General features: G+C 43.2%; 2 protein-coding genes across 2 annotated transcripts; one reads left to right on the forward strand and one right to left on the reverse strand.

Moving 5' to 3' along the window:
- Window positions 1-246: 246 nt before the first annotated feature.
- On the reverse strand, window positions 247-12,009 carry olfml2bb (olfactomedin-like 2Bb; the record flags this gene model as incomplete). The annotated part of the gene is made up of 10 exons (XM_083888882.1): window positions 247-2,148; window positions 3,431-3,627; window positions 3,722-3,898; window positions 5,726-6,190; window positions 6,561-6,765; window positions 6,859-7,023; window positions 7,638-7,745; window positions 7,837-8,094; window positions 10,563-10,705; window positions 11,979-12,009. The coding sequence occupies 10 exons, from the start codon at window positions 12,007-12,009 to the stop codon at window positions 1,759-1,761; spliced, it is 2,139 nt and encodes a 712-aa protein (XP_083745008.1). The 3' UTR covers window positions 247-1,758.
- Window positions 12,010-13,334: 1,325 nt separating this feature from the next.
- Window positions 13,335-22,893, forward strand: LOC310926699 (protein Niban 1-like). The gene is made up of 14 exons (XM_083888883.1): window positions 13,335-13,403; window positions 15,045-15,175; window positions 15,289-15,426; window positions 15,731-15,848; window positions 16,190-16,357; window positions 17,960-18,075; window positions 18,186-18,290; window positions 18,461-18,623; window positions 18,711-18,889; window positions 18,990-19,136; window positions 19,964-20,074; window positions 20,377-20,487; window positions 20,586-20,697; window positions 20,989-22,893. Exons 1-14 carry the CDS (start codon window positions 13,349-13,351, stop codon window positions 22,752-22,754), a joined length of 3,420 nt encoding a protein of 1,139 aa, XP_083745009.1. The 5' UTR covers window positions 13,335-13,348; the 3' UTR covers window positions 22,755-22,893.
- Window positions 22,894-23,751: the final 858 nt, after the last annotated feature.

Here is a 23,751-nt window from a genome sequence, read left to right on the forward strand (position 1 = left end):
GAAGGTTGACCCAGCATCAAGCTGGGTCTTATTTTCCACCCTTGGGATTCTTCCAGTGCCTCCGCTGCTTCCAGGAAAACTAAATCAACCCCAGGAATAATGTCCACAGCAGGCGGCTGCACAAGATGGACCAGAGGAGAACCTGAAAAAGACTCTGGATAAAAGACGGTTCACCTCCTCGTCTTTAGGAACATTTTTTTTTATTATAAATTAACAAACCGAAAAAAAAAAGAGGCCGCAGTTGAAATTAACCTTGTCTTGATGTGTTGATGCGCGAAATTTTGTTTGAAATGACTGAACTGCAATCGGTCAGTGAAGCGCTAACGGAAAAATGCGGCTTCTCAGCTCAGCGTACGACGATTAACCAATTGCTAAATTAACCGTCAACTATTTTGATAATCGATTTGATCGGTTTGAAGCTTTTTTTCGTGATTGAAACAACATTTCTGATTGTTTTAGCTAGCTAGCTAACGTCTGCGTTAACGCGCGATGCGTTTCCGGAAAAAGACGCACGTGGCGTAATTTTTACGTGACTCCGGTTGTTGAGTCTGTAGTACACAGATATGTTAGTTAATTGTAGTGCTGCTCTTTTCGTTTAATAAACAGACCGCTCCATTTCGATTGTAGGCGCGCTAACGGCACTAAAAAGGAGCTAATGCACCTAGTGGAGCTAACTGGTAAACGGTGCCAGGACTCTGGCACTCCGTCATACGCGCCATTTTCCAGTCGGTCGTTATGGAAACGTGTCATGCGTTAACGCGCGTCAACCGATTGCACAGCGCTAGTTTTAGCTTCTTAAATGTGAATATGTTCTTCGTCTCTTTGCTCCACATAAACAAAGAAATCATTCAAACCGAATCGTTTCGGTTTGCGGACAAAAACAAGACATTAGAGAACATCGTCATGTCAACGTTTCGTTTTTTTTACATTTTCGGACATTTTATGGACCAAACGATCAATCGAGAAATGAATCGACAGATTAATCGATTGCGAAAATAATCGTTAGTTGCCGCTCGAGCGATGATGACACTGAAGTGACGGTAAATAGGCAGGCATACGTTCTGAAAACTAAAAAACTAAGATGGCGTCTCTATCCGTCAGTCATTACTATTCGGTATATACAAAATATTGTGAGAATCCGTATATGTACTTAAAAATGCCTCCTTTATATCTTAGGAGATTATGTCGGGATCTGACGACACAAAATTCACGCCCGATTTTCAAGCAATTTGGTGGAACTTCAGCGACCCGCGGATAATAATGGACGACCCATGGCCCTGAACTCGCACAGGATTGTTCGGGGGTCAAATTTGTCGCGTTGCTAGTTCCCCCGAACAACATGGTGACCATCGTGCAGTCTGATCCCGACACAAGAGCATCGACTAAAAAGGCTCCAGAACCTGCAGGAGGAAAAAAACAACCTACATCTTTTTTAAAAAATATATATATGTTTTTGTCTTTTTTTTTCCTTTATGCTTAAGTTTGAAGTAAAATATAGTGGTTAAACTTGAACACATCACCACAAAACTGTGTCACTCGCACAGATTAGATGACGCCCTCCTCCTGCATGAGTCGTTCTCAGGGGGTGCTCCCCCTACTGGCTAGTTTTGATAACTGTTGACTTTGTTATTGTGTGTGTGATGGTTGAGCAGTACAGACTGATCCAACGATCAAATATCAGTTCCCTTGTTGCCTCATTTCTTCCGTCTTCAGCTTCGTTTTCGACCTCTTTGCGGAACGCGATACGTCGCTTACGTCTCAATAGGCGAAGACGACGTCATACGTCATCTGGCGTCCGTTGTCCCACGCATACAGTTTCTTGTCCAGCGGGCAGTAAGCCAGCTGCGAGGTGTGCCCGTGCACGTTCATGAACGCAAGGCTCGGCACGGTGTGCGTGAGCGTGTGCGTGTCGAAGGCGTATGTCACGTTGGCGTAGCGGCGCTCCATGCTGTCCACGGCGTAGAGCACGCCGCACACCAGGAAGCTGTTGCCGTAGCGGCCGCGCCGAAGGCCCGTGCGGAAGGTCCGTATCGGCTGAAGCTCGCGGGGATGGAGGTGGACGAGCAGGATCACCTCCTGGTGGAAACCCTCTGTGTCCAGAGCGGGGTAGAGAACCCACAGACCTGACTCGTCCACAGCCAGTTCCACCTGGAAACAGAAAAAAACGTATTATACCCTGTAGCTACAAGTTAAGCTAGTTCCCTGGTGTGCTAATGAACATGTCCGTCACATGCTTTGGTCAAAATACCTTAAATGGATAGTTCGGAATTTTGGACATAAGACCCATTTTCCAACTCAGCCGGTGTGATGGAGACGTCTGGAGATGTTTTCAAGAAATTTCATTCAGTTCTTCGAGTTGCCGAGGTGCTATGGCTAGCGCAAGTCAATGGTACAAGTTAGCATGGCACTTCCAAAAGTGGCCATTTTTGTGAGATTGAAGAAGATACCACTGCAGGCTATTCTGCGTCTGTAGCAATGACAGCATGTAAACAAACTATTATAGAACCGGTAACTTATAAGTGCTAGGTGATATCAGTCCACCGCTGCCATAGTCTAACAGGAAGTATGACACGCTGCTGATGATGAGACATAAATCCTTCAAATTGCAAGGTTGGTTTTATTTCAAACATTCTATCAACACAGATATGTACATCGATAGTCTGCCGTTACAATTGATTTGCCTCAGGTGCACTGTGGAGTCGCTATGAGTGTTTTTAATGCCATGCTAGCAGGTACCATTGACTAACGCTAGCCATAGCACCAGCGAACTCGGCAACTAGAAGAGCTGAATTAAATTTCTTGAAAACGTCTCCAGACGTCTCCATCACACCGGCTGAGTTGGAAAATAGGCCAAAATTCCGAACTATCCCTTTAAGGATGAAACACCATAGCAGTTCAATCACCCTGCCAAAACAACCCTGTTCAGAACGCTCGCTTTTGAGCTATGTTAGTGTCACTGAGGCTCCAGCAGCTAACAGCATTTAGCATTTGGAAAAGCCATAATTTGCTGACTCTAGCCGGGTGCTAGAAGGCTGGAAGTTTGAATGGAACACTTCGCCAACTTCCGCTCTTCCGGATATTATTACCCTCGCCTGCACGCTCGCGTTTTTTAGGGACAAATCGGGGAATCGCGAGACGAGAATTCTAGGAATGTGTCATTGTGACGTAGCAATGAGTCATCTCGTGTTTTATCTCCTGTACTTACTAGGGCCTTAAGAGTCCCAAATATAAGTATTAAAAGTTGATTTTGCACAATATTCTTTCAGGAGTTCCTTCACACCATTAAGTCGTCATACTCAGTGATTTGCAGCACTTGCAGTTCCACTCCCTGACCTTCCCGTGGCCTGTGAAGGAGTCCCGAGTGCATGCTCTGCTACTAAATCACCGCGCAGAGCTTCCTGCGGGCTCGCAGCGTCACAGTTAGCCTTACTTCGGTCTGCGTCCTGTGACCTTGCTCCTCCAGCAAGGCGTCGTGCAGCGTGGTCCAGGCAGCGACGTATCTGTGCCGCAGGTCGTATCTGATGACGTCCCGGCTGAACGCTCGGTTGTAGTAGAAGGCGCCGTTAAACACCACGTGGCCCGTTCCGGTGAAGCTGTAGGGCAGCTTGTACGAGTTACTTGGCTGACCTGAGCGTGGGGGGGGGGGGAAAGAACACCACGGCTTGAAGTAAGTCGGCTGGTCAAAGTCACAATGCTCACGCAAGACGAGTGGAAAACGCACCTGATTTGAAGGCCTCAACTTCGCGGAACTCCAGGAGGCTGTTGCCATAGTGACCGCTGGTCAGGTAGATGACGTTGCCATGGCCGCGGGCGTCTCTCATCCAGGCGCCGTCGCTCAGGCCGTACGAGTTGTGCTGGACCGGATCAGAGATGCTGGCCACCGTGTCCTTACACAGCCCTGCAGGAACATATTCACGAGGTAGGTGGCACTGTGACTCAAGCATTTTTTGATTTGTACATCTAATTCATTTTCCTTTGAGATTTAAAACCTATTTTCCAATTATTATCCTATTTTTGGGGGTCCCTGCTCGAAAAATTATGTGGTCCAAACTAATTAGAGTTTATCACAGGCTCTATGTGAATGATCTTGTTATCAAAATAAAGATAACACTGCATCACTGCAGATGCCACTGTGTCAGATTAAACCAGATGGAACCCAGCATAAATTAAGGATTTGTTTTCCATCGCCTTAAAAATAAATAAATAGCATTTTAAAGTAAATATCACTTTTAAAAAATAAGAAGTAGGAGCTTAAAAACTCTTGGAGGTCACGTGACAACATGTAAAGCTGTAACATTTGAGATTACTTTGATACCGAATTATTAAAATTATTTTTTTTAAATTATGATTTAATTATTTAATTGTATTTACATATAACTATTGGTCTAAAAATAATTTATTTTGAATAATAATAATAATAATAACAAATATCCAAATATTTGATACCCAAATCCCAATACCCAAGCGTGACTGCAGCATGTTTAATTTAGCTTAACCTAAGCTAAACCTAGCTTAACGCAGCGCCATAGCTCTGGCTATCGTTGGTCAATTTCTGTGATTGACAGGTCGTTTTAAACCTCTAAACCAATCAGAATCAGTCTCCATATGCGCGTGAATCGCCTCATTAGCATTTCAGAAGGACGCAAATAGCCTATGACGTAATTTGACCGACATTCGCGCTTCTCCAATCACAACGAGTTAATGTCGCTGGGCATAGTCCCCAAAGCATGCTGGGAAGTGTTGTTCTTCATTCAATGCCGGTTGCGTTGCGGTGGAAATAAGTTGTTTTGATAAACAGCAAAGGTAAGACAACATTTGTGGTTGTATTTCTTGAACGTGAGTTGTTGTTTTGCTCGTATTTTGCGGACCGATCCGTGAATGTTGGTCGTAAAGTGATGAAAAAAATGGAGTCTGTGGACTCTGCTGTCTAAGTTTGTTTGTTTGTTTGTTTGTTTGTTTGTTTGTTTACATAATCACGCTGATTTTACACAACGTTTACACAGTTGCGGTGTTTTCTGCTCCTGCTCGTTTGATCCATTGGTGTTTTAACTGTGTTTGTTGAACATATGAATGTTATTTATCAGCGTTTTAGCCGAGTTTGTGGATATTGCAGCATGTCTTTGTTTATGAAAGTTAAACATGGCTTAATGACGTGTTTGTCTGCCTTCAGTACCGGGGGAAACAGTGAAGAAAGAGGACATTCAACATTTCTATGTTAAAATATCTTAATAACAACAACAAACACTACCCTTCAAAAGTTTGGGGTCACTTAGAAATGTCCTTATTTTTGAAGGAAAAGCGCCTTTTTCAATGAATATAACATTAAATGAATCATAAAATACACCCTGTACATTATTATTGTGGTAAACGACTATTCTAGCTGTAAACGTCTGGTTTTTAATGGAATACGTATAGGTGCACAGCTGAAAACAGGTTTTCTTGTTTATTTGACGAAAGCAAAATTATTATTTTGGCTAAAAATCATTATTTCTAATCTCGTCAATGTCTTGATTATATTTTCTATTCATTTTGCAACTCTTTTGATGAATAAAAGTCTGACTTTCTAAACCAGTTTGAGTGACCCCCAAACTTTCGAACAGCAGTGCACATTAGCTAAAATGTTTGCTAGTCAACACCCTGGTGATGATGTCATCACAATGATGTCACAAATTAAGCTGGTGTCGATTGTTGTTATGTGGCTAAAATGGCAGCCGTGTATCTCTACCAGGCTTTTTGGTGGTCTTCGGCCGGTCAGCAGGACTCTCCGTCCAGCTGAGTCGACTCTTAGGTCCAGCCTGAGGCGCCGCTGTAGGCGACGCGTCAACGGCTGGACGCGTACGTGAAGCTGCGACGCTGTGATGGGTGACAGGAGGCGTGGTTCTCTGGGTCGTAGTTTGTTGGGATGTAGTTGTCGACACGGTCGTTGTCGTCGTCGGTTCTGGAGCTGCTGCTGTTGTTGTTGTTGGTGGTATTGTGGTCGTCAGGGCCGGTGCGGTTGTGGTTGCCGTTGGTTTGGCGGTCGCCGGGCGACTGGTGGTTGGCTGCTGGGTCGGTGCCGGGTCGCTCTCTCGCCTCGACGAGTCCTTGGCGTCCAGTTCTGTGCGGACAGACGGCGCCGGCGCTGGACGCTGGACGGGCAGAGTCCTGAGAGGTGGAAGCTGGTCAGAAATCAGCAAGTCCCACGAAGAAGCTGCAAGAGGAGAAAAGAAGAGGTCATGTTGAGATGTTCCAGCGATGTTTCTGTTTACCTTTTGATAAAACAGGAATACAAGGGTTCCAAAAGGGTCCTTCTACAAGGGCTGAGGTTCTACCTGGAACCATTTGCTTTTGAAAAAACACTTTTTCAAGGGTTCTTGGTAACACTAATGTTCCAGTAAGAACAAATTTGATCCAGCGAACCCTTTAAAACCCCTTTCCTGAATAAAGGGTTTTTCAAGGGTTCTTGGTGGAACCCTCCAAAAAGGGTTCTTCTATGAGGACAAGCTGAAGAACCTTATATGGTTCTACTTAGCACTTTTAATTCTAAGAGTGTAAAATAAAAGTGGTGCTGACACACTTACTGTTCTTTGCTCTCCCTCGGTCGTTCTCCTTGTAGATCTCTTCTGCCTTGTAGAAGGTCACGCCTTTGACGACCATGCTGTTCTTCTCTTTGACTGGCTTTGGACTTCCTGTCCTGTTGTTGGCCGACTGCTGCTGCTGCTGCTGCTGTTGTTGTTCGAGACCCTGTTGCTCTTGGTTTTTCTTCGGCTGACTTTCGTGATTCTTCTGGAACAGGAGACAAAAAAAAAATAATTTTCATTTTGTCTGGGAATGAAGGGTGGACGACAACGACAACGACGACGATGGTTTTGTCTCTACCTGCTTGTTGGCGTGGACGGGTGCTCGAACCTTCTGTCCTCCGTTCGCCATGTCGTTTGCTTTCTTTTTCTTCTGCTGAGCCTTCTTCTCCCTCTCCTTTTCTTTTGCTCGGTCCTTCGCTCGCTCTTTCTCTCGCGCTCTCTCGGTGAGGTTACGAGTAAAGGCCTAGAGGGCAAAGACATCAAGAGTCTAACATTTCACACCCAACGCTGCCGATTCCTTAAACTTGGCAGGTTGTCTGTAGGCGGATTTACATTTTAGAAAACATGTCAATGGACCTAGCATTGACCTTATGACCTGTCCTCGATGTAGCCTACTCTGCTTCTCACCCAATAACAGCTGTGTGGATAGATATACTTTATAATTTTCATTCCAAAACCAACAATAAGGTGACGACAGGAAATGAAGGGCGGGAATGGAGAGAACAAAGGTTCTTGTTCAGATCCAGGCCACTGATTGAAGGTTGCATTGAATGGCGAAAGCCTCAAACTCCAAGGAGGCGACACTCCTTCCATTCAAGACAGTCGTCTCGAACAAAATGCCCACACTTCGCTTGGCGCCAAAAGACAAGCGTGGGGATTCAATAAAGTCTGGGGATCTTGAACCAGAAACAAAACAAACTATCAATGCTGATTCATCTATTTATTCAGCTGACGGAATCTTACAGATGGTATATAATCTTTAAAAACAGTAAAACAAACTCCTGTGATGAAGCCTCTAGATTTGTCACTTGGATCGCGCCCTGAAAAGAGAGAGAGAGAGAGAGAAGGTATCCTCACTTTTTCCATGTTGTCCATCCTGCTCAGCAGTTTGGTGGTGACCGACTGGAGCTTCAACAAGTCCAGTCCGTACAGGGAGCCCTCCAACAAGTCGATGATCGTCGCCAGCTGGACACGCCACAAAGAGAACATTACGTCACTTCAAACTACTTCACGACAAGAAACGGGGGGGGAAGAAAAAACGGTCGAACTTATCTACCTTGATATCGTCCTTGCTCGCCTCCTGCAGTTTCTTAAACCTGTACTCTCCCTCGCACGGGTTGACGGCGGAGGACGGCGCCATGCACGTGCACTTCTTGCAGTCCGTGCCCTTGGTAACCGTCTCCACGGTGTACGCGCTTTGGGGCGGCGATGTCCCGTCGCCGCAGTCGGATCGCTTGATCGGTCGAACGATGCAGCGGCACACGCAGTCGGACCCCGACGACACGGTCTTCACTTTGTCGTAATCGCCCAGCAACTGGAAGAGGACAGGGGACACGGTTTGTCTTTCTGTCTCTGCAGGACGTCTTAATGTCTTTATCTATATACGAGACATGGACAATATAAGAAAATCCCCTTCCCAGCTCATGGTCAAGGGCTGAGCAAAGGTACCAGAGGTACGGTCTCAAGGCCCAATACATGGGAGGGTTGCATCAGGAAAGACATCCACTGTAAAACCAAATAAAATGTATGGCTCATCCACTGTGGTGACCCCTAGAGAGGAAAACAACAACAACAACAACAACAACAACAAAAAACGAAGCAATAATACAACATTATGACCAGAAATGAATGTGTTTGTGCTCAACTTTACAGAAGCAGCAAGAAAATACAAACATAATCCATCCATCCATAATCTACTGATGACTTAATTGATTTAATTTCGCCAATGTTTGTTTTTCTGTCTGTCTTTTAGCAACGTAACTCGAAAAATCGTAGACGGATTTGGGTTAAGTTTTCAGGAAATGTCCACAATGGGACCAGGAACAAGTGATTCAATTTTGGGCGTGATCTGTAGACGCTATCGATATTTTTCTCGATATTTTGTGGGGGGCTGAGCTGCCCTGGCAGAGGTCTGCGCTCTGAGAGTGCTTCTAATGTTAATAAAGTTACACAAAAAAAACCATTTACCATATCCTAACATTATTTGAGTCTTAATGTTACAAAATCCTGTCACAAAATGTCGTATGTCTGCTAAATGTTGCTAAATGCTGTCATGCTAGCAAAAAATACATTCTCCTTTCATACCAAGAAAGTTACGATTGTTGTAATGTTACAAAAACATGACTTAAGTTACAAAACCACAAAAACAAAAAAATTCTGTGAGCACTTTTCCCCAAAAAAATTATTTTAATGGTTCAAAAAAAAAGTTTCATGACGAAAGTATTGCTAAATGTTGTCAAACTATTGTAATTTTACAAAAACATTACTTAAGTTGCCAAATAAATTTGATAAGATCTTGATTAGTTTCTGGAATCAGTGTAAAGATACAGGCGCCCCCTTGTGGCACTTCAAAATAAATCACTAGGACTCTATGTGAGCGAGCAAAACAACATTTTCAAGTCAGTCACATAAACTTTTATTGATTTTCCTCCTGTCACTATTACCAAAAAACAACTTATCACATGTTTTTTCTTTTTTAAATAATAATCTCATTTATTGTCTCCTGCAGATTAACAATGAACACGTGACTGAGCAAAAAGAAGAAGAAGCAGCAAAGTGAGTGAGTGACGAGCTGCAGCTGCAGCCTGAGAAAAAGAACAAGATACAGGCTTTAACTAACGGCCACTTTCTGGTTTTTGGTTTGGTGAGATTACAGTTCAGGAGGATGTTGCATAAGTGACCGCCAAAGGGATGCAAACTGTTACCATGACACACACACACACACACACACACACACACACACACACACACACACACACACACACACACACTGGAGCATTTAAGCTGAACTGACAAACTGAGGTCTTTGTGCTGTGTTTCAATGACAGAGAAGGTTAAGAAAAAGTGCTGCATCTACAGAACACAATCACGTCTCATACTCAGGGAATCAGATATCAAAAGAAGAACAATTGCTTGTGGGTTTTGCTTCAAAAGTTGGTTTTATTTATTTTTTTATTTTTATTTTTTGTGGGAAACCACTGAGACGTGAACCTGACGACACACCAGACCGGAGATCCAACGCTCTCCTATATTTATCCTGTGTTTAAGAGTGGAAATTAGACTGAGGCTCTGGCACTTTAATAATCCTCCATCGTTCTCAGGAAAGCCCGGCTTTTATTTAGTTGATGGGTTTGTCTCTTCTGTCTGATGATAATCTGTCAATAATCCTCACACTGATACTGATCATCATGTTTATTCTCTAAATGACATTGGAATCTCTTTTCAGCCTAAATCCTTAGTCATCATTTTAACTCATGATAAAGCCGCAGAGAACAGGTTAACTAATACATTAACTAATAGTTAATTTATATTAATGATTAGTTAAAGTGAACTGATGCTAACTAATAACTGGCTTATTATTGACTACCATTGGTTAATCGCTCATTAGTTAATATTAACTTTGTGATTGTTAGTTTATGGTTGATTAACCCCTACTTAATGAGTAGTTAACCATTAGTTAATCACTGACCAGCATCCTGGTTACTGCTAACCAATCATTTTCCAAATATGGATGAATTTGCTCTGCAGCTGCACTTATGTCACTGATAAAAGTTACAAGAGGCTTAAATGATGAGTTAATCATTAACTAATCATTAACTTAGTTAACAACCAGGTAACCATCACCATGATCATTGTCGCCCATTGATCCAAAGGAGCGCGCTGCAGACGCGGCTGCGCGTGTTCGGCACAATCAAGAGCGTCAAATCAGAGATTTTGATTTCATTTAAGAAAATGACGTATTGACGACAGGCAGACAGACCGAGTGGTGATGACGTCACTGACCTGGCTGATGACGTTCTCCTGGTTGTCCAGCTCGTCCTCCTCCAGAGGCTCCGCGGTGGGCGGCTCAACTCTGCCTCCCGCGCCCACAGCAGGGGCGTCTCTCCCGGGGGACAGCGGCTCTGCCTCCCGCAGACTGTCCGGCGCTTTGGCGGGAGAAGAAGAAGAAGAGGTGGAAGAGGAGGAAGAGGAAGAGGAGGAGGTGAAAGTGGAAGAAGAGGAAGAGGTGGAAGTGGAAGAGGAGGAGGTGGAGGCAGCTTCCCTGTGCGCTTTGGCCGCCACTGTTGCCTCAGTCATCGGCTGCGTCTTCGCTCGCCATGCGCTTGTGCTCGTCTCCTCCAGAGCGTCAAGTCCACGCAGAGTGAAGCCGAGCAGCAGCAGCAGGGACAGAGACGGGGACAGTCCACGCCACATCTCTGCACCTGCACCCAGAGAAACAGCTCAGTCTCTGGGGAGAATGATCACACAGAGCAGTGGATGGATCAGCGGCTCCAGTTACGCAGCGCGCACTCGCCAAACTCAAAGTGTGAGGTCAGCGGATCTTCAAACATCCACAGTAAAAAATCACGGAATGGATCCAGATCAGAGAAGAACCCGGACCCGGACCTTGTCCTGCAAGACTGAAGACACACACACACACACACACACCGACAGGCGCAGCCGAAGCTGTCCTGTACAGGGTTACGCACATATATACACTCGGTATTACGGTAACAGCGCGCAAGAGCGGATTTCACAATAAGAGCAACGCACACGATTATTATTGTTTTTTCTCAGGGGACAATTGGACGAAAACTACTTCATTTTCAGATTATTATCACACTCTATTTCCTTGTTTGTTTATTTATGTTTACAAACATAGTTTTTAAGAGCATTCTGAATACATTTCTTAATTAATTATTATTAAAAAAAATAAAAAAATAATAATGTTTGTCCACACTCGCCCACCAGGGGGCGCCAAGCAGCCACTTCTCTGTCCATGCGATTTATTATTATGATAATTATGATTATTAATAATCATAATTATCATAATAATAACAATAAACTTTATCATACGATCAGGTAAAACATAATATTAATAAAGAATGAATTGAACTCTTTTAGACTCTTGAGGAAATGAGTGAAAAAGTCAGCAGAACGTTGCTTTTATTGTGGAAAATGGGCTTTTCCTCCTGTTACCGTAATACTCTGTGTAGACACGTAACAAAACAAAACAACGTGGGGGCGTGGAGTTTTAACTGCTGGAGTGGGCGGAGTCGCAGTGGGTTGGTCTCGTGCGCTGTGGGACCACATGTGGCTCAGAAAAGATCTGTTGCAGCTGCACGTGCAGGTCGTTAAAAGGTGTTTATTATAGATGTGTATTTGGAACAGTTTAAGGGTCAGAGGTCAAAGAACCCTTTAGGGTGATTGACCCCTGACCCTGACGCCTCAGCCCGGCTCGGGGCGACATGTTTACACAATTTTCACTTTTGACTTTTATTTTTAAACCTTCCATAACAACAGGCTGTTTATGTTGCAGATATTGAAATAGGTTAATTAGTGCAGTTTCAGTGTGATTTTACGCAGGGCCGGCCCAAGCCTTCATGGGGCCTTAAGCAAAATTTGATCTTGGGGCCCCTCTGTTACTGCCAATAATAATGATTATTGATCATTCACACACCTACTATACTAAAGCTATTCTACTTATTCTACTCTGTCACAAATACACTTGTAAAACTTAAATGTGAGAAATAATTTTTTTGTTGCATGGAAGCTGACACCAGATTTGCAAACTTACAGAAAAATCTTCCAATTAATATTTGGCAAAATCAGCAACTCCCCCTACTGGCGACACAGAGTATCATTACATAAAACCAAATGGTTTATTAATAAAATATTAAGATATTAAGGTCTGAAAATCAAAATACACTCCTGTAATACAAAGATTTGACTTTTATATGTAAAAAAAAACACAGCATTAAATAAAATAAACAAATGCATATAAAACAAATACTTGAATAATAATGTAAATCAACAGAGGCACCGGGAAAAAAGGTCATTAAAATTGTTTATAAATAAAATATAAAGTTAAATAATCACATCTGACAACGATGTAGAAACTGTGAAAAAGCTTTAAATAAACTACAGCAATCCAAACTTTTATTATTTATTTTCTCAGTTAATTGCTCTTGGGGGCCCTCTAGTGGTCACGGGGCCCTAAGCAGCGGCTTAGTTCGCTTATGCCTTGGACCGGCCCTGCGTTTACACTATATTCATTATATATATATTGTATATATATATATATTATTAATACATTATTTTTTTTAGCATGCAGTAAATTGTAAGTAACTGCCAAATATTCACAGGATACTTTTAAAAGTAAGAAATAAGAGCTTAAGCTTAAACTAACACAACCCTTTCACGGCCCACCTGCAGTACCATCGCGGCCCACTAGGGTGCCACGGCCCACAATTTTATGGAATCGCTGCACTAGACCTTTAATGTGTGTGTTTGCCGAAAATGATCAAATCAACATTCAAGTATTTGAACTTAAAAATGCATCTTAGTTCCAGTATCTGCCAGCAGGGGGCTGTATGAGCGAGGCTGTGAATGTGTGAGTGCTGTGGTAACGACTTCACCTATGTTTCAGCCGCCCCGCCTCCATCTGTGACTCACTGACACAAAGGAAATGAGCCGACACTTGATGCACAGCTGCCGAACATCACTGACACACTGACGCTTCCTGTGCCAACGAGTGACGGAACTCATTTTGAACGTGAAGAAGAAGAAGAAGAAGAAGAAGCGACATCATGGGAGCATCTTCCTCGGGTTTGTTGGATGAGGCCAAAATCAGCCACATTAAAGGTAAAACTCACACACCACTACTTCGTTTTTTCTTACGATAATGTGAGTATAATCTGTACATAAAAGTGGAATATGGGTGTGTTAGTGAGAGTAAGACAAGCACTAGAAGTGATATTTGTAGCCCTTTATTTATTTATATATGTATACTATATATATATATATATATATATATATATATATATATATACATGTATAGTAGAACTTTCCAGCAGTTATGGAGCACGTGCAATGGGTCATCAAAGCATCAAAGCTCAGTTGTCATCAAAGCTTTGTCATCAAAGCACTTGTAAATTACTTAAAGATTCTCAAGTTCTGGTATACATACACATGTGTTTATATATATATATATATGTATGTATATATATTGTATATGTATGTGTATATATGTGTATGTATATGTATATATACATATGTATGTTTATGTATATATATCTATGTGTATATATATACGTATGTATATGTATTTATATATATATATACATATGTATGCATATGTATATATATATATATATATATATATATATATATATGCATATGTATATATACATATATGTATGTATATGTACGCATATGTGTATATATATATGTATATATATATATACATGTATGTGTGTGTGTATATATATATACACGTATGTTGTATGAATGACACAAGCTCACGATGATGTGCAGCGGCGTGGCTGACGTTGTGCGTGTGCATTCCCACACATGTTATCAGCACGCAGACACATCCTGTAAACCCTAATCTCCTCTTGTGAACTCAAAAGTTAATTACGGCCATTTCCAACTATTACATTGTTATCGTGCGCTGTCTGTCTCTGCGCTGTAAACAAAACAAAGCAGATTACGACCGACCTGCACACAAACCCCCATCGGGTTTTAAATACCGCGAGGAGGAAAATAGTAAATGAAAATAATTTGGTTGTAGAGTAGTAACCCCTGACCCTGGATTTCAGATTAGATAAAATAAAAACAAAATGGATAAGGATCTTGACAGACATACAGTTTGTCCTCAGGGAGTCTTAATGTCCTCTACTGTGTCACTTCTGTTATATACAATGAATTATACGTATCTGATCTGTACATATATAATAGAAAAAAATAGATAATAAGTAGCACCACACTGACTGTTGAGTTGAGGCCATGGTTACGGTCGACTATTTTGTTCGCCATGGTCTAAAACAACTTCCTACCAAGTTTTGGGAAATTCGGTGGAACTCAATTTTCACAGTAGGGGGCGCTATAAAGCCCTTGAGCAACGCATGGGTCCGGGAACTATGCCACTATCGCATTTTTCTCCAGACCTTACCTCTATGCCAAATTTCAAGTGTTTTTATGCACGTTAACCCGCTCAAAAATCAGCGCAAAATTACGGATATAATAATAATCTGAAGGATTGTCGTTCCTCGCACAAATTCGTGCCAGGAGCCGTTTGGGCCCCTGCCATTCGTAGCTCTGGCCCTAATAAATAAAGGGATAAGAGAAACCCAAGCACTAGGCCTCTTTGGAGAGAAGAAATCTCAGACTAAATGTGCTGCATCTGCCTAGACTTGCCTAGGTTGGGGTGAAAGGACAAATGTGGTCCAGTTTCAGTGTAGATACAGATACATGATGACGTATGTTCTGTTTGTGTGTTTCCAGGACTTGTCGACGGTAAGTTCCAGAGCTTCAGTGACTTTTACCGTCAGCAGTACGCCCCGGCCTACTTCGGACACTTACACCAGGAGGTGGAGCCTAAGAAAGAGGGGTGTGGCCTATTGCTGACACAACGGGTATAGGAGCTGCACCTGTTTCAGTTTCCACAGGTTTATTCTGAGTATATATTAATTTATATCTGTGTGTGTGTGTGTGTGTGTGTGTGTGTGTGTGTGTGTGTGTGTGTCAGCCTCAGTACGCCGCAGACGAGGTGCTGTATCAAGGTAACGCCAGATTCTCCTGCTGGTACGAGCAGGGCAAGAAATGCAGAGAGAGGTACGTCGTCCTGAGGCGAGACTACAACGTGGAGATCCATGAAAACGTGGAGGTAAACACGCAAAACATACGTTATGACGTTATATGTAAAATATCAAAAATTACCCAAAATTTCGTCATATTTCATATTTATATTGTTAAAACAATGAATGCATATTCTGAGAACAATAAACTGTCATGTTATAGCACAGGAAATATATTTCGACAGCAGTTTTTTGTTGCAGTTTAGCCTCCGACCACTAGTTGGCAGCAGGCTTTGGGCCATCGACTCTTGCCCCACAAAGTCTTAAATGTCAAATTGTCAATTTGGACTCTGACACATCCAACACCCCTTCTCTCTGTTCTCTGTTTGTTAGTCTTTCAACCACAAAAGTGCTGCTAAGTTGGTCCTCCAGCCAGCAGGGGGCAGCGTGCTGATAACAGCAGAGGAGTCCAGAGCTCACCTCGAGCAGATTTGTGCGGGCGTACTTAACGGTAGTGCTGACTTAAGTTATTTCTATTTACACATCAAGTTAAGTTATTAATTACATGTTGCTACATTAAAAGTTATAATGTTACTACTTTTATAACATTATTTGTTGTGATGTCACTATTTTTGTTTCTTACTTTTGTAAATAAAAGTGATGTCATCGGTACACGTCCTTTAAAGGACCATTTATGAACGTATGAAGCTGTTAACGACACATTTGTTGCAGAGTCACAAACAAATATTGTTCTCAAACATGACTCAGCTAAAATGCTTTTTACGATGTTATTTACATGTTTACAGTCAGTATTATACTGACCGACATGAGGTGTGTGTATCACGTGTTTAGGAGCGAAGGACGACTCGTCTTCTTCTTCGGTGGTGTCGTCTCCAGATGTGCCGGCTGTGTATCTGCACTTGCCTTACGCTGGCTACACCTGCTTCATCTTCCAACAGGAAGAGGAACGAGATCATTTCCTGTCTGCGATCAAGTCCTGCATCAGACACCGCAACCTCGGTAAAACTCACCATAATATTTTCACTCTGTGGTCCAGTTTTGTTTTTTTAGTTTAGTGGACGGTTTAACAAAAAAAACAAAAACACGCTTTTTCATCATACAGGAAGTTTGTTTTGAAGAGTGAGATGAGACGAACTATCAAAAAAAGAATAAAACTTCCTCTTACGTATAAAAAGTTGAGTGCATAAGCAATAAAATGTGTTTGCCAAATTATTTTTTGATGGTTTCATCACAACGGGAAAAAAAGAACAAGAAGTAAAACACACTGGAGGAAATTGTGTTGTGTTGTGAAATCTATTGAGCAACTGACTCCAGAAATGAATGAATGAATGCTTTCACACATGATTTTTGTTGGGTTAAAATGGCTGTTTGATCCAAAATGGCCGCCTTTCTGTTGGGTTAAGGTCATGGGTCCGAATTACTTTTTTGTAGATCTTATTCTGATCAGCATGTGTGCCGAATTGCATGCGTGCAGGTGAAACCACTTGCGGGGGAAGTATAGAGAAAGAATAACAACGGTCCCAAAGTGGATCCTTGAGGCACACCATATTGCATTATATTACATTTTGACATTTAAATGTAAAATGTCTAAAACGTTCAAACCACCTCTGGCAGAGTGGTCGTCTGCATGAGATCAAGGTGGAAGGTGGTTGTGATGTGAGGGAAGGTGGTTGCCCCAGTGACAGATACAAATATTAACACTGTTGACTTCCTGTGTGGTTAGCTAGGATGCAAACCATAAATCTATCTGCTGTGCTTTGAGTCACAGGGCTGCGGAAACGTGGCTGCACAGCCACCACATCAACCTGAAGCAACACACAAGACCAGTTTTTGAATATTACTACCAAAAAACATTGATTAACAATTAATGTCAAACTTAAAAAACAAACAAACGTTTGTTTCATTGTTATTTAACTTAAATTTTGCTCAAAATTACTAATGCGGGCTCCCCCTGGTGTCCAGAAAAAGTACCTTTCTTACAGAAAACTGACCTTTTAGCCACTTAGCAAAATGCTAACCCACTTAAAATATCTCAAAATGATCTCTGCTGTGTTATAATCACCACTCGACAGCCTTTTCTGACTTGAAACGTAAGTTTTTGTAAACTGCTCACTCCCCTGCACCAAATCCCATAGAGAAAACTGTCAATTTTACACCACTGCACACAGGAGCTGTTGATGCACTTCCTCTCTACCAGTTCAGCTCACATGAGTCATTCTGTGGTTTTACTGTCGAAACTCTTTTATTTATGTTCACCAACGTGACATCGAGTCACCAAACAAGGCGGTAGAAGACTTGAAGCTTCTGTGTCCATGAGCTAAAAAAAGTACAGCGTTTTCTCAATGGGATTTGGTGCAGGAGAGCGAGCAGGTTACAAACTTGAACTTCCCGTGGGAAATAAAGGTCAATAAAGGTTGGAGTAGTGTGTGGATGTGTGTGGAGGTGTTTCTAGTTTCTCTGTTGTTGTTGCTCGTCTCATCGTCTCATCACATCACATGACCGTGACATCATTGAGGAACAAATCTGTTTAACGGGGCAACTGGACCACATGGGACAATTATACAGTACTACAAAAATGTCGTCCTCCTCCTCTTCCTGTAGATCCGTGGTGCGAGTCGACCTATGAGAGCCAGGCTTACATCAGAGCACTGCGGCTCTACCGACAGGCCAACGGCTGCTATGAATCCTGGGAAATGCTGCTGGGCACCGAGGAACAAGTCAGTCACGACCACGAGCCCTCGCATAAATGCTCTCCACTCCACTCGCGGATCGATCTGTTCTACTCTCTCTATCTAATCGAGTCGATGTCCTGTCCTTGCACGCGTAGGTTCTGGCCTCCCAGGTGATGGAGGAAGTGTTGCCGTGGTTACAGAGTCAGCTTCAGTCCAGAGTGAAGGGCAAGAAGGCCGAGAGGATGCGGCAGTGGTTGGCGGTAAGTTATTCGCTGAGCAAATTTGTAAATCTTTTCATCAACAAAGAAAACACAAAGCGCTAAAGGCCCATTTATGCTCAAAAGACGGCGACAGACGCAGGTTGTCGTCCAAAATTAGCATTTCGTTCGTAAAGTTAACGCTTTGCTGCTTTCTTTGTACGTGTTTTCAGACGGTGCACGCCACCTACACAATGGTGCTCGCACAGCTCACGGCGAGTTTGGACGCTCTGAAGGAGAAGTGTCGCCAGACGGCACTAGCCGATCAGACCCTCATCAGGTCCAACCTGGACCAGATCGTGTCCTCTCTGTGCTTCCTGGAGGAGAAAGTCCGAGGTACAGCTCACTCTTGAGCTCTGAGCTTCAAAGAGGACGAACGAGACTTTGTGATAAGAGTCCGACGTTCTCTCGTCTGTGTTCCAGTGTGTATTTGTGATGAAGCGGACAGAGTGTACGGCGAGTCTGTGGCGCCGTACTTGTCCTCCATCTTTGAAGTCCTGGCGGAGAACATCAGTGCAGGCATTCAGGGGATGCAACGGACCCTGCACACACAGATGGACTCGGTCTTCACACATGCAAAAGGAACAGAGGAGACAAAGGAGGTGAGAAGAGACACACGTGTTTCCTTTAAGTTAAATCTGAATCTGAAGATCTAAAGCCTTAGTCTTGGTTGTGTTTTTAATTCACGCATGTGTTATTCAGGTCTTGCTCTCGCTGCGCTCCATCAGCCTGGAGCAGTGCTACAGGCAGGTGAAGAACCTGACGGAGATACTCGGGGATTTGCAGCAGAGGTTTGGACTGAGCAGCACCCAGAGACTGGTTCACTCTGCACATCTGGAGATGGAGCAGGTACGAAGAGCTGCTGCTGGAGCTTCAGTCATTTCTATCTGCATGTCACCAAGACTAAGACTATCTTAACCCTCAAGCTCAACCCATAATCTTAACTGGCCTCAAAACCAAGTGTTGAGGGTTATTTTGTCACTTAGAAATGGGACACCCCTCAAATGCAGATACGTCTTCAGACTGTAGGGGGCAGAATAACGCCAAAGCTGCGTCCAGTCTGTCAACTCCAAAAAAGAAGAAGAAGAAGAACACATTTACGTCAGGATTATTTATTCTGATCCGTTTGTCAGTCAAGTTATTAGGTTCTCAGTTAGTTATAAGATGATACTCATACAAATATTCAGCTGACAGTTACCACACACCACGACTTATTGAAAAGTAAACCACACCGGCCGACTATTGACAAAAGATGGTAAAATAAAAATAAATGTTACGCAACAATGACGTCAGTAATCCATAATATGGGCCTAAACTAAGATCATTTTTATATCTCTATTAACAAAGAAAATACTTCATTTGTATCGCACTCGTTTCGCTGCTTTCGGCGCCATCTTTGTTATGTGAAAACATGCAATGCATTCTGGGTAGCCCTTGCTCCCAAGGGTGGTCTCGGAAAATCTCAATATTGAGGGTGATACAGCCCTTAAACTTGCCCCTCAACTTAATTTTTCTGAGAATCAGGACAGAACTTGCACTAGAGGGAGAACATTTTTGAGATTGAGGATTAAGCAAGGAATTGGAATTCACCCCATCAAGTACTGAGTTTCCAGTCAGAAAAAGCTGATGTAGTTTTATTTTCTGTGTGTGTGTGTGTGTGTGTGTGTGTCTTGCAGCTGGCGAACAGTGCTGTGTACACCCTAGAGTTGTTCCTCAAATCGTCAGCCAAACTGCAGTCTTCTCAAGTTCTTGTCAAGATGAAGAGAGCTAAAGACCGAGTACTCAAGGTAAACAAGGACGTCCCCGAATATCAAACGTTGGCCTCTGAATATCATTGTAAATAAACATATAAACAAAACATGTATTGGCCTCTTAACAAAAGGATAGGTAAAGTTTTAACGTTCGAAATGCCTTTTTACACCCACATGGACCCACCCAAATATCTTGGTAAGGTTCAAAAAAAGCATTGTTGCGCTCTCTGTGTGTGTGTGTGTGTTGTGTGTTGTGTGTTGTGTGGTGTGTGGTGTGTGGTGTGTGGTGTGTGTGTGTGTGTGTGTGTGTGTGTGTGTGTGTGTGTGTGTGTGAGCAGCAGCTGGACTATGATAGCAGACTGGTCCAGAGGAGGCTCTACCAGGAGGCTCTGCTGGAAATCACTCTGCCTGTTCTTGCCAGGAGGATGGACGGTGGAAGGTGGAAAAATGTGGGTGTAACACGCACACCTTCATTCTATTTCATTCTTATTCCGGCATTTTTTTTGTTTTTATATTGAGTGTTAACATGTGTGTGTTCTGTGTGCAGGAGCTGCAGCAGTTTGATCAGTACATTTTCTCCGACTACAGCAGCTTCGTCCTTATTCATAACGTCTACGATGACGTCCTGAGAGACATCCTGAGTGCACAGATAGAAACAGGTAAGCTAGCTCAGGTACCTAGAAACAGATAAGTTAGCTTCTCACCTTATCTCTAAGGCAGACCTTAGCCGTCCTTCTGAGAAAACCCATTTCGGCCACTTCGTACCTGCGATCTTGTTCTTACCGATCTTGTTCTTTTGGTCATGAGTGATGAAGAACAAGATACGTAAGGGTAGGAACGAAGATCCGTCCCAGATAACACAAATCCACCCATCTAGCTAGCTAGCTAGTTATCTACCTTGTCATGAGTAACTCAAGTTTGACATACATTTCACCTTCCTCCCCCTTCAGTCATCCACGACGGTGCGAATACGAAGAGCAACAATCGCCTGTTGGACATTTCCGATTTGGCCATTAGTGAGTACAGTCTGTTGGGACAGTCGCCTCCATGCTCTGCACCAGACAGTCCAACCAATCACGGTCGAGATGCGTCCCCAGCCACGGCCAGAGAAAAAGAGGAGTGGCCTCAGACGGTCATTGCCCACTCTCGGACTGACCCAGAACTTCACTCTGAAGACAAACCTGACCCCAGCACCACTCAAGGTTCTGAACAGAACGCGGCACCTTTGTCTCCCGCGATTGTCGTGACACGAGAGTTTGATGCACCTTCTCAGATTGACACAGAACTTCACTCTGAAGACAAATCTGATCCTAGCACCCCTCAAGGAGTTGTCCAGAACACGGTGCCTTCGTCTCCCGCAATTGTTGTGACGCAAGAGTTTGAGGAACCTGCCCAAACTGACCCAGAACTTCACTCTGAAGACATATCTGATCCTAGCACCCTTCAAGATGCTGCCCAGGACATGGCACCTTCATCTTCCACGATTATCGTGACACAAGAGTTTGAGGAACCTGCTCAGAAGAACTCAGAACTTCTCTCTGAAGACAAATCTGGCCCTAGCACCCCTCAAGATGTTGTCCAGAACATGGTGCCTTTGTGTCCCGTGGTTGTTGTGACTCAAGGGTTTGATGAACCTGCTCAGATTGACCCAGAACTTCACTCTGAAGACAAATCTGAACCTAGCACCCCTCAAGATGCTGCCCAGAACATGGCACCTTCATCTTCCACGATTATCCCGACACAAGAGTTTGATGAACCTGCTCAGAAGAACTCAGAACTTCACTCTGAAGACAAAATTGACCACAGTACCCCTCAAGATGTTGTCCAGAACACGGCGCCTTTGTCTCCCACTATTGTCGTGGCGCAAGAGTTTGAGGAACCTGCTCAAACTGGCCCAGAACTTCACTCTGAAGACAAAATTGACCACAGTACCCCTCAAGGAGTTGTCCAGAACACGGCGCCTTCGTGTCCCGCGATTCTTGTGACACAAGAATTTGATGAACTTGCAAATGAGGAGGCTTCTCCGTCAGAGGAACCTAATAACGATGTTCAGCCTCAAAGTGACACGCCATCGATGACTGACTCGAGCACGGCTGACTCTGAAACACCCGAGCTCTCTGCTGTCCCGGAATCCACCAGTTACATCCCAGATTCTCCCTCCTCTTCGGTGTGCTCTCTGCCCTCATCGCAATCCAACGATCAACATGCTAATTCGGACGCTGCTTCTGTCCAGCCCTCGTGTCCCTCACCACCGTCCGACACAGACAGTTTGACCAAAATCAGCCTGGAGTCGCTCAATGAGAAGATCAGTTGCGACGCCGCGGCAACGCAGACGACGGCACAGCAGACGACTGACAGAGCCGTTTACCTGACGGGACAGATTAGAGACAGCTGGGAGGCGGAGAGGCTGAAAGAGGAGACGAAAGCAGAAGAGGCGGAAGCAGAAGAGGCGGCTGGCGGGAGAGTAGATGATGAAGAGAAAGGTCGTGAGGCTGAGAAAACAACAGATGACGAGGGAGGAGCAGAGGAGCAGAAAGAAGAGCCCACAGGAAAAGCACAGGAAGAGGAAGTGGAAGAGCAGCTTGTACAAAAACCAGAGTCAGAAAGTTCTGCTGAGCAACTGGACAGCGTGGCCATCATCAGAGATCTGGTGACGGAGATCATTGAGGTGGAGACGATAGTGAGGCCTTGTCCTGACAGCAGCAACACACACTGACAGTCACATGACCAGCATGATGTCATGTATATATATCTATATATATATAGATATATATATACTCTTACTGAGGGGACAGTGAGGAGACAGTAATCTGTTCATATTATCACGTTTTCTTTACTACACTGAAGGTTTTTAAAATCTGTACCAAACCTTTTCCTTCAACTGTTTACATTTGCTTTGTTTCTCTTCTCAGCTCACACCGAACGATGCACTGTAGCGTGTAACGTTTCTACATTAAAATATTACAAACAGCATGTTTATTTGTGCACTTAAATTCATATACAACACGCTTTGAACTGATAGAAATCACTATTTCTATTTCATTTCATTTCCGTCACTTTTTAATGATGTCCTCCACTTTTAGCGGACACAAACGAGGACCCCGTTCTCAGCCTAAGTTAACGTTAATTTATTCATATTTCCATCTTTTTACGGCTACATTGGTAAATATTGGAAGTTAGAAATGAGATTGTACTATTCTCTAGTCAGGTGCTTTACACCACTGCAGGAGAAAACGGCGCAAATATGTAATTTAGCGCAATTATTCCTCAAACTAAACAATTAATGTATTCTAGTGATGAAGAAGAGTTTAAGAAAGAGTCACAGTGTCTAACTTGTGAGGCTATATCGTCCTGAACTCGGACAACTTCATTGTGTTTGGTTGGTGGCGTTATAGCGGCAGCTAGCATCTTTAGTGCCACATTAATGATTATTTTTCACGTAATAATCATTTAATTCTCATTTTAAACACAAAATAGACTGGTACTGTGTTAGCTAGCAACAACATAATCATATATTTCATGTATGGTTACATAACTTATTTAACCCGACTGTAAAGAACCTAAGGAGTGGGGAAGCTAACGCTAACATGGCGGCTACCCTTTAGCTGGGTTGGTGAATGTATTTCCCTCTTAATACTGAGAAACAACAGCTAGCATCTTTAGTGCCACATTATTGCCTATTTTTTCCACGTAACAATCATTTAATTCTCATT

This window comes from Microchirus variegatus (assembly GCF_963457635.1).
Source record: "Microchirus variegatus genome assembly, chromosome: 5".
NCBI lineage: Eukaryota > Metazoa > Chordata > Actinopteri > Pleuronectiformes > Soleidae > Microchirus > Microchirus variegatus.